Source organism: Lipomyces tetrasporus (assembly GCF_029532465.1).
Source record: "Lipomyces tetrasporus strain NRRL Y-64009 chromosome Unknown POJ06scaffold_11, whole genome shotgun sequence".
NCBI lineage: Eukaryota > Fungi > Ascomycota > Lipomycetes > Lipomycetales > Lipomycetaceae > Lipomyces > Lipomyces tetrasporus.
In genome coordinates, this window is record NW_026611606.1 from 476,096 (window position 1) to 487,176 (window position 11,081).

The following is an 11,081-nucleotide window of genomic DNA, read 5'->3' on the forward strand; positions in this document are numbered from 1 at the left end:
CTTGCATCACCAGCTTCCTCCTTTGCCGTTGCCGCAGACGCCTGCTTCTCCTGCCCAGGAAGGCACGCCCGAGGATTCGGAATCGCAGCACATGCGCAAGAAGATGCGCGTCTCGGATCTGGTTGGACGACCGAACGAGGCCGGGAGCAATTCCGCAACGCCGCCTCAGCCGCCGCATTCCGCGTCGCGGAACGGAACTCCATTGCAGCAGATCCTGTCGCCTCAAGCGTCGCACCATCTATCACACCCGCAGCAGTTGATCCCTCCACTTCAGCTGTCGCCGACCAACAGCACTACCAACGGCGGGTACAACGGCGGGCTGCCCGGGGTCATCAACGGTGTGAATGGTCTCAATAGAATGTCGCTTCCGTCGGTGAGTAGCATTACGTTGCCGCCGATTACTGCTCCGGGAGATGGCAGCAGTGGCAGTGCGCGATGAGCTGTGTTCAACGTATCGTTGGTGTGGATGACGACAGACCAGCTCCAATTTTATCATGTTGATATTTTTCTTCATTATATTATTATTATTATTATTATTATTATTATTATTATTATTATTATTATTATTATGTCTATATTATAGTTATTATTTAGGGATGGGTAGGATCAAGTGCTATTTGCAGTGTATTTTTTGTATTTATGTGTGAGTTCTTGTTTTGAGTGTGTTATCGGAGTACTAAGCGAGAACAAAAGTTATTGCTTTTTTGAATTTGTAATTTTGTCCTGTTTTGATTTTTCTTGTCAAATATTTGCTATCGCTACATGTTTAATACTTCTATATTTCAGCTGTTACTATATTATTATTATATTATATTATTTTATATCTCGCGTTTTTTTGTATGTTTTTGACTTGATGGGTTGTTGGTCAACGGTGGATCTAAAAACTTACTTGATATTTGGCTGTAGGATTTAGGAACTATTAGCGAATCTACTTAGTATGTTTGTTTGTATGTATGGACGCTTTACTTTGAGTGTGTATTTATCAATATTATCTATCATCAATCATCATCTGTCTATCATTATATTATTCAGTCCAGCGCGTCTAGCGATTTTGGCTGATTTTGCTTCTATAGTAACGGGGTGAAGCTGCAAGTCTTGCAGGTCACTGTCATGCGTTTCTGATGAGTAGGGTTTTGACTGACGCGGCTGGCTAGGGTAGGGCAAGCTTATCGCCAGAAACGCAGTCACGGACAGGCATATTGTCCTCATCCAATTCATGATGGTAATCAGTTGACGCAATTATTACCATAACAACCCCTTAGTTGCGACAGTTATGGCACGCATGCGACCACATGCCAATGCGGTCGGTTGTCGTGTACGGCCAAACCCCATATTAACTATTCGTACCAGGCAGTACCGAAACCCTATTCCTCGTTCGTCGTGGGACTATGCGTCGTTTGGAAACCGGCTCGCCCAGGAGTAGAGGTCCGCCACCAACCTTGGAGAGTTTACGCTCACGTTTTGCAATTTCTACTCATTTGTGTCTTGCACTCAATATTCCATCCCTTTGTTCCTTCATTTATATCTTAGTTTAAAAGAGTATATTTAGTTAATCAAGATGGTAAGTTGCTAATTATCTTGTTTTCTTCGTTTGTCGAAAGCGAGTTTGCGCGGAAGCCAGAACGATTGGTTGGGCGGAAATTTTAGCTTGAGCTATCGCGGACGAGAGGCGGGGGGGGCGCGCACGATCGCCGGCTATGTTTTACAGAATGATTGTGCTAACGATGATGGATATATAGGTTTTGGCTCAGGATCTCGTATGTGTTCTTCGCTTTAGTTTAGATCTTTCGGTGATTGTGATGAGATGATTTGGTGACGGTGCGGTGCGCGGGTTTAAGGGCGGCGTGTATGTGTGCGGTTCAATGGGGATGCACACATCTACGGCGGCCACGACAAACGGGCCTTGGATATGTGGTGGATAATCGAGAATATGGGAACGATTGGCGTAGTTGGTCAGATTAGGATAAAGACGCTGGCTTGAATTTCTGATGGGATTGTCGTGATCGCAGCAACAAATCGGCCCATTGTACACTCTATCCCACGACTCTGCGCACCCGCCGGCCGGTCAATCATCACATTTCCGAAATACGATTTGCAATCCGGAGTACTAACAATATGACAGCTCAACCCTACTCCTCAGTCAGAACTCAAGAAGCACAAGCTGAAGCAGTTGGTCGCCTCGCCGCGCTCGTTCTTCATGGACGTCAAGTGTACGTCTTTTCTGCTATCTATCTCTCTGCGCTCCCAGCAATGGATGCTAACAACTGTTTGTAAATAGGCCCTGGGTGCTTCAACATCACAATCGTGTTCTCGCACGCTCAGACCGTCGTTATCTGCGGGTCATGCTCGACCGTGCTATGCCAGCCCACCGGTGGCAAGGCCCGTCTCACCGAGGGCTGCTCTTTCCGAAAGAAATAGACGGGGCGGAAAAGAAATAAAAGTCAAATCCAAAAACTAAAATGCCAACTTACTACGGGACCGGTCAAAATTGAATCGATATGACATCACATACATAGTAACCAAAAAGGGATGGGACCGTTATTTATTAATATTTATGTCCGTATTTTTTTTGTTGTTGCACAAGATTTATCACATTTTTTTGTCGTTTTGTTTTGTTGTATATTAAGGGTTATCTAAAATAAATGGTTAACGTCCTTGTTTAAAAATGATTGCCTTGCTACATGACGAATTTCTCATAGTGGGCAGTCGTCCTTTCTATTTTTCTTGATTGCAAAGCCAGTTTATTACATCTGCTATAAACTCTGTTGCTCCTTCAGAGTAGGGGTGTCTGATCTCAGTCAAATACAAGGCACGTCATAAATATTTGTTTAATAAGGTATCTTGATTATTATGCTACAACCGGCGAATAATCCAGACCGCAAATCTATGACATCCACCCGTTTCACGACGCCTAATACCAGCATTCGATTATACACTGCCGCCAACTACGCATGCCACTCATCTTATCAAAACACACCGACATTAAGCAAGTAAGTGTTCACAGTAGAGCGAGAGGGTACCTATTCGATTCACTATAGCCATATTTGTCGTCAAATTCGGAATTGGTAGAATCGGCCGGATCCGGCGTGTGGCCACGATCGCTGTGCTATCGTCTACAGTTTATTGTCGAGACCGATAGTGGGCACCATACCGGACGAGAACAAACGGCCATTAAAGAATACGCTCGACCTCTCGTCACACAATCAAAATTGAACAGCCTTCCGTTCGCCACAAGTGAATCAATATACCGCTGCCAGAGAGGCAACAACACTGGCAACGCACCTACCAAACCTCCAGCGATCAGAGCACATCCAATTGAGGCTAGAGCACACGCCGCGCCGGGACGTGGACTGCCAATAAATGTTATCCACTTGCAGTTTTGATTGATATTGCGCCCAGCCGCAGCACCTATGCCAACCTCAACAGTAGCTAACGTGGTCCATCTGACTACTTCTAGATCTGCCATCAAAGCGTTCATAGAATGTCCAGCACTCGGGGCTAGCTACTGGTTGAATAACGCTGCAGCCTGATTGACTGATGGCGAGAATGTCATACTCGGCATTTAAACAGTAGTGAAAGCAATCACCAGCAGAACCCTTATCCGAAACAACTGCGTAACAATGTCAATGCCGAATTCGATCTGAAGAGTCTGCACGGACAGCTGTTTTGTATTGTAGGGACACTTCTGAAAAGGACATTAAGCGGGGTGCACCTCGCGATATGGACCGTGATTTTTAGGCTATATTTCCTATGTCACTGGTCGCTTATACCTTCGGCTTTATAACTGAGAAAATGCTTGACCCGGATTAAGTTAAAGGTGGAATGATGCAGATTTCAAATTCGCTGGTGCTGCCCTATCGGATTGGCCACATGAATTCCCTCTAACTGGTTAAAGAATCGTGGGTTAGCAAGCTCAACCACTAGCCCTCGTATTGCCAGTAGCTCGGTCGCGACGAGCTGGGGGGAGGGGACGTGATTGGCCATAAAAGCAAACCCTAGGGGTGATACAAATTAAGGGGAAAGCTCGTTGACCGTGGGGTTCAAGCCATGCTTTTGTGCTCTATGAACCATCGCTGAATGTAGATTGATAGGTTGGAAAACGTGCTGAAGGCTCGAAGGGCATACAGTAGAACCCCGTTAGGCCGATAACCCGTTAAGCCAGATACCATTTTCTGTAAAAATTCGCCGCATGGCTATTCATCCATATCAATATACCGATAACCTCGCTAAGCCGATATGAAATGGCTGTAAACATTACACCGGCTTAACTTGGTTCTACTGTACATTAGTAGTGAATGGCATAAGCACCAATAATGGAACGAGCATGGCCCAGTAAGCCACAAAGCTTGGTGACATTCGTATACTTAGGGCAGACGGGACAACGTCGAACACCCAAAACCAAGGAACGAATGGCACAGCCCTTCGTATGCGGTGCGGGCCGTGGCGCAAGTGGGCTTGACGTTCCACATTTGGATATATATGGGGCCTGTTGGAGTTCAAGTAGTCCTGAGCATCATAAAAGTGGGTAGACTGTCGACGACTAGCTCGAGTCTTTAGAGAGCAGTGAGGGAGTAGAGGTTGCTGGTCGAGCAGTTGATCACAGGGCAATTTCGATACGGTAAGGAGAACTACTACAAACACGTGGATTTCATACAAGCGAACGCTGCACACAGTCTGGTCAAGGGAAGTCTTTCGACTTCCAAAATCTAGAGAAGGATCGACAGGTTCAGTTAACTGCAGCTTGTAGGGGTCCTCTGTTAAACTCAAGCTCCTTCTCATCATCAGAGACGAATCACGAACTTGCAGAAGTAGCTCCCCGGAGACCTTATCATAAGCACCAGAGCATAATCTAGAATGCCAGGCCAAATTGGTTGGATTCTCAGCGCAATGGTCATGGTTTTTACCTGGCGTAAGGTCGCTCGCTAATCAATGGAGTGCTACTGCTACCATTCATTGTGCAGCCACTGATTCTTGAGCTGACCGTAGAGAAAGCAAGCATGCGTAGAGCTCCCGGAATTAGAAATGAAGAGCGGCGTTTTTGGGACTAATTTGGGTCAAACAACGAATGTTAACTTTCGACAGATTCGTCTTTCTCGGGTCTGCTGCTAATAAAGGTTTTGACGGTCGACTACCTTACGCGAAGGCGCAGGAAGTGTATTGAATCAGGGGCAGAAACCAGTTTGTATGATAGTCCGTCTAATAATATAGTGGGTTCAAAGGTACGGTGCAAATATGGTCCCAGCTTCCGCATAGGCCGGCAACTGTAGCTCGAAGCGAATATGAATCTTATCAGACGCACTGGTCGTTGCGCTGGTCAAGGCTGAACGCACGTCTCTGTTGCGCACCCAACACTAATACTTCTAAAACTTATCAAAGAACGAAAGATACGGACACAGCCCAGTAGCCCAGGACGAAGAGAGAATAATTATGCGTTGTAGGACATCATCACGTCAATTGTCGGTAAATGTGGTTGGCAACCATGCAGCAGCATGGGGCTTCTTATCGCGCAGTTAACGGCAGCTAGTGGGCTGCCGACTGTGCCGACAGAATAGGGCTACAGTAGCATTTTCTACCGAGCAGGTAGACCCGAAGCATTTGGTCCGGTCCCGTAGGGGGCGATCGGTATCGCGTATTCGTATTACTTTGGCAAAGTGTATTGTGAATCGCCACTCACCTTGCTTATTAGCGAGTGTGGATTGACTTCCCTGTTCCGTCCATGGTTTAGAGGTAGCGATTGCTGACCTATATGACAGACTCAACTGTAGATGCTAGCCCAAAGCGGAAAGTCTGTCCATGATCCATGCGGCGCATCCCAGATACCAGTAATCGTAATCCCTCGCTATCTGACTGAATCTTAAATGATTAACTGCGGTCAACCTGCAGCTACGACAAACCTTCACGTGGTTTGCAGTGACTCGCCAGTACATCTTATATTATCTTTGGTTTCAGGGAGGACTACCATCAAAACATATCCGCAGCATGAGAAAAATGCTCCGGACGTCTGTGCGGATAAATATTTAACGCACAAATTACTGTAATTTCTGCTAGTTAGACTTGCATCGCAAGCTGTGTGAGAGTCTCGAGAATTACTCATATATAGAAATACCTTGAGTATATAGTTTCATACTTGGCGATCTTCTGCGATTCACAACCCGACGTCTGAGTCTGCCAATATGCCCATGATACAACCATCTTATCGCCTTATAACCATTGGTCGGAATCCAGCACTCGGGCCTTGGCTGGTGCGCTCTGGATGCTTGTCACAGCGGCCATTTACCCATCCGTGCTCAACGTATACCTCTGCTACTGCGCTATTTGTCGTACCATCAGTCCCACAGACCAGACGCTTTTTTTTTTACGGAATGGCCCTGTTTATCGGCCCCTCAATCGCCGGAGGTGTCTCGTCGGTGACTCCAGGTACTCTTTGAGCCACCGCCCACACTCCTTGGTACCTCATCTGACTTGCCTCCTTTCTCTTATCTGCTATTCCTATAAGTCACTGTGTCGCGCTTTTCTCCTTTCCTGACCCTCCTCGTCTTTCGCTTGCTGTCTCTCCTGCCGCGCTAGCATCCAATATGACGAAGGAGAGCTCATCCTCTAACTCGTCGAATGGCGACGAAGATGAGAAGCAGCCGTTGAGGGTTACGACCGAGTCTGTATCTGAAACTTCGTCCATAAGGTCAAAAAAGGGTTACTCCGCGATCTCGGGTCTCCAAGACGAGTTTGCCGGCCTTTCTGATCAAGATGCTGAGATCCTTCGTCAGCAAGTGCATGTGCCGAGTGTCGCTGCATCGTTCTTTAGACTGTTTAGATATGCAGATAAAAAGGACAAGATTATCCTGGCTGTTGGCTTTGGAGCTTCGATCCTCGAGGGTCTTATGAGACCGCTCATGTCAGTGGTTTTCGGGGCTGCTACCCAAGAATTCACTGACTTGCCACCCGGTGCAATGTCGTCGATGTTGAATGGGTACAGCAAGTCGAATATGACCTACGAGACCAGCGGATCGTGGTACTATCCATACAACGCTACCGGAAACTACACTGGCGAATATGGTTACGATTCCGAGTACTTTGACAACAGCCTATTCATCAGCAATATCAGCAGACTCGCTCTCTATCTGGCGTTAATTGGTCTCGCAGTGTCGATTCTCACTTTCATCAAGTCGTATATCTTTATCGATCGAGCTGAGATTTTGTCGTCTCGCATCCGTGAACAATATCTTGCCGCGACATTGAGACAGAATATCGGATACTTTGATAAGCTCGGCGCTGGTGAAATTACCACTCGCATTGCATCGGATACCGTTCTTGTCCAGGATGCCATGTCGGAGAAGGTTTCCTACGTTATCTCGCATTCTACAACGTTCTTGGCGGCCACAGTTGTCGCTTACACTCAATCTCCCCTTCTCTCGTCGATCATCATCGGAAATGTCATTATGATCATTTTGGTCTCATATTTTGGCTCAAAAGCCATCACAAAGTACTCCGAACTTTCACAGGAAGGATACTCTGTCGGTGGCAGTCTTGCCGAAGAAACAATCTCAAGTGTCCGCAATGTGCAGGCTTTTGGAATACAGGATCGTATGGCGCAGGCGTATGACAAGTTCCTTGAGATATCCGAGAAGTGGAGTATCAGGGCCGGATATGCTGGTGGCCTCCAGGCGGGTCTCACGTTTTTGTTTGCGTTCAGCATTGATTCGCTGGCGTACTGGCAGGGAACTAGACTTTTGACTGAGGGTAGAGTTACTGTTGCTATCATGATGACGGTATGTACTCTTTAACTGAATCATCATTCATTGTGTCTACTACTGACGGTATTCAGGTTATCATGACGCTGTTCCAGGGAGCGTTTGCATTTACTATCATTTCTCCTTACCTCTCCAACATTTCAACCGGCTTGGCAGCGTCGACCAAGATCTTTGCGACAATTGACCGTAAATCGGCAATTGATTCCTCTTCTGAGGACGGCAAGCGTTTGGCGGAGGTCAAGGGTGATATCGAGCTCCGCAATGTTCGCTTCATCTATCCGTCGCGTCCAAATGTCACGGTTCTCCGCGACTTCAGTCTCAAGATTCCCGCCGGAAAGACTGTTGCTCTCGTTGGCGCTTCTGGATCGGGCAAGAGCACTATAGTTGGCTTGATTGAGCGCTTCTACAACCCTCTTGCCGGAGAGGTTCTACTTGATGGACACAACATTCTTGACTTGAACACGCGATGGCTCCGTCAGAAGGTCGCTTTGGTCTCGCAAGAACCCAGTCTTTTCGCTTGCTCCATTTTTGAGAATATTTGCTACGGGTTGATTGGTACTTCGTACGAGAAAGCGTCCGTTGTTGAGAAACGCGAATTAGTTATCGAGGCTTGCAAGCAGGCCAATGCTTGGGACTTTATTCAGGAGCTTCCCAACGGATTGGAGACTAGTGTAGGCGAACGCGGTTTCTTGATGTCCGGCGGTCAGAAGCAGCGAATTGCCATTGCAAGAGCAATCGTGTCAAACCCTCGAATCTTGTTGTTAGATGAGGCTACGTCTGCGTTAGACACAAAGAGTGAGGGAATTGTGCAGGATGCATTGGATCGAGCTTCGAAGAACAGGACTACTATTGTAAGGGCACTCCAGCCTCTTTAGTTAATATGAGTATGCGCTAACAAGTAGTAGGTCATTGCGCACCGTCTTTCCACAGTCAAGGATTCTGACTTAATCGTTGTCATGCGCACAGGTGCGATTCTTGAGCAGGGCACGCACGAAGAGCTTATTGCCAAGAAGGGCGAATATTTCGGACTCGTGCAGGCTCAAAGTATCGAAGCTCTCAAGGACGGCCCTTCTGAGTCTGAAGACTCTGACGATAGTGAGGAAGTCTTGGACGAGAAGGCCGGGATTGAGCTTGCGAAGTACTCTACCTTGACAAAGACGCGCACCGGAAAGTCAGTGTCAAGCGCCATTTTTCACAAGGAAGAGGAGGCAAAGAAAAGATCCGCGTCGATCTTGGAAGTCTTGGCGATGCTGTTTAGGATAGGACGTGGAGATCTCACAGCAATGCTCGTTGGTCTGTACTCTGGCGCCATAACTGGCTTGGCCTTCATTGGTATTGGAGTTATTTATGGGTTTGCTCTCCAGTATCTCCAGGAGTACGCCACGCCTTATTACTACGAGGAACTGAAGAGGTCGCTTTATCCGATTGCTGGATTTCTCTTCATGCACGGTGCCATTCTTTTTATAACCAGCACGACAGGTGGCTGCATGTTTGGTTACTCTTCGAGCCGCCTTGTCCGCCGTATCCGTACTTTGTCTTTTCGCCATCTTCTTCGCCAGGATATCGCCTATTTCGATGCCGATGAACATTCTGTCGGCGCATTGACTGCTGGACTTGCGAGTGAGGCGCAAAGCATCGAGGCCCTTGGAGGTGAAACTACGAACAAACTCGTGGAGTCTATGGTAATCTTCATTGGCGGATTCATCTTCTGCGTTATCATTGGCTTCAAGCTTGGTTTAGTGATGTTCGGAACGATTCCCATTATTTTGATTATTGGAGGTTTCCGTTTCAAGTTCTTGGCAGAGTTTATGGAGCAGACAAAGAGTGGCAACGAGAAGTCGTCGACGTATGCTTGCGAGGCAACGTCCTCTATTCGAACGGTCTTGTCGTTGACCAGAGAGGAGGAGATCGTTGAGCGATATCGCACTAACTTGGAGAGCTTAATGAAGGCCAATCGAATGGCAAACTTCAAGTCTGCATTCTTGGACGGGTTTGCGCGCGGTATGCAGTACTTCATTATGGCTCTCGGCTTCTGGTACGGTGGTCTTCTAGTCGCGAGCGGTGAATATTCTCTGTTCCAGTTCTTCCTCATCTTCGTCATTGTTGTCTTCGGTTCCGAGAATACTACAACTGTCTTTACTTTTGCGCCGGAGATGGGTAAGGCATTGAACGCTGGTCGCAGCATTAAGACATTGTTGGAATCCGTTCCCGAGATTGACTCCTGGAGTACCGAAGGCGAGATCATTCCTGAAGGCGAGGTCAATGGCGAGATCGAGTTCCGAGACGTTCATTTCCGGTATCCGACGCGGCCTGACGTGCCTGTCCTTAGAGGGTTGAATCTATCCGTCAAGAAGGGCCAGTTCGTTGCCTTGGTCGGATCATCTGGATGCGGAAAGAGTACGACCATTGGTTTGATAGAGTCATTTTATCGTCCACAGCGAGGTACTGTGTGGCTAGACGGACGGGATATTTCGACACTCAATGTTTCTGCCTATCGAAGCAATATCGCTTTGGTCCAGCAAGAGCCTGTTCTATACGCTGGCTCGATCAAGTACAACGTCGCGCTTGGCTCCCCTCGCCCCGTGTCAGATGAGGAGATCGAGATCGCTTGCAAGCAGGCTAACATTCACAATTTCATCATTTCCCTTCCGGATGGCTATGATACGCTCTGTGGCACAAAGGGTACCCTCCTCTCCGGAGGTCAGAAGCAGCGCATCGCCATTGCCCGAGCACTTATTCGCAAGCCCAAGGTACTACTCCTCGACGAGGCTACTTCAGCGCTCGACAGTGAATCCGAGAAGATCGTACAGGCTGCTCTCGATGAGGCGGCCAAGGGCCGAACAACCATTGCAGTCGCTCACAGACTGAGTACCATTCAAAACGCTGATGTGATTTACGTCTTTGAGAACGGCAAGATATTGGAGGCCGGAACTCATCAGCAGTTGTTGGCAAACAGAGGCAAGTACTTCGACCTGGTGCAGTTACAGGCGTTGGAGAATTAGAGATTAAATATTCTCGTACATATGATTTGAATTTACAATAGACTTTCTATATTCTATTCGGAGTTGGTGTGCTATAGTTTAGTTTGTATGATTGACTGGTACTCTCTTTTCTTTTTCTCTAGACGCCTGGATTTTGATGGGTTCATTCCGGGGCTACGTTACCCTGGATATTGATGCTTGTTGCGATGCGTGGTGCTTAGAGGCCATAGCCCATAACTGCATCTATAGATTTTAATTCATTGTACAGTTAGTTGGATGGGGAATACAAAGTATTTGACTGGTTCATATAAAGTTGGCAACTGAGACAGTGCTGCATATGCTGCTATCTAAA

At 47.3% G+C, this 11,081-nt stretch overlaps 2 protein-coding genes across 2 annotated transcripts; both read left to right on the forward strand.

Moving 5' to 3' along the window:
- The first annotated feature begins 1,378 nt into the window (after positions 1–1,378).
- On the forward strand, positions 1,379–2,666 carry POJ06DRAFT_261376 (ribosomal protein S27-domain-containing protein). The gene is made up of 4 exons (XM_056188615.1): positions 1,379–1,561; positions 1,740–1,757; positions 2,123–2,210; positions 2,279–2,666. Exons 1-4 carry the CDS (start codon positions 1,559–1,561, stop codon positions 2,416–2,418), a joined length of 249 nt encoding a protein of 82 aa, XP_056040894.1. The 5' UTR covers positions 1,379–1,558; the 3' UTR covers positions 2,419–2,666.
- Positions 2,667–6,575: 3,909 nt separating this feature from the next.
- Positions 6,576–11,036, forward strand: POJ06DRAFT_227739 (P-loop containing nucleoside triphosphate hydrolase protein; the record flags this gene model as incomplete). Its single annotated transcript, XM_056185752.1, has 3 exons — positions 6,576–7,766; positions 7,823–8,599; positions 8,654–11,036. The coding sequence occupies 3 exons, from the start codon at positions 6,576–6,578 to the stop codon at positions 10,748–10,750; spliced, it is 4,065 nt and encodes a 1,354-aa protein (XP_056040895.1). The 3' UTR covers positions 10,751–11,036.
- Between the last annotated feature and the right edge of the window lie 45 nt (positions 11,037–11,081).

What these genes read in the sequence shown, in the direction of transcription:
- POJ06DRAFT_261376 (XM_056188615.1), top strand. An exon ending in GTTCTTCATGGACGTCAAGT is followed by an intron (nt 2,211 to 2,278) that starts GTACGTCTTTTC and finishes GTTTGTAAATAG; the next exon opens with GCCCTGGGTGCTTCAACATC.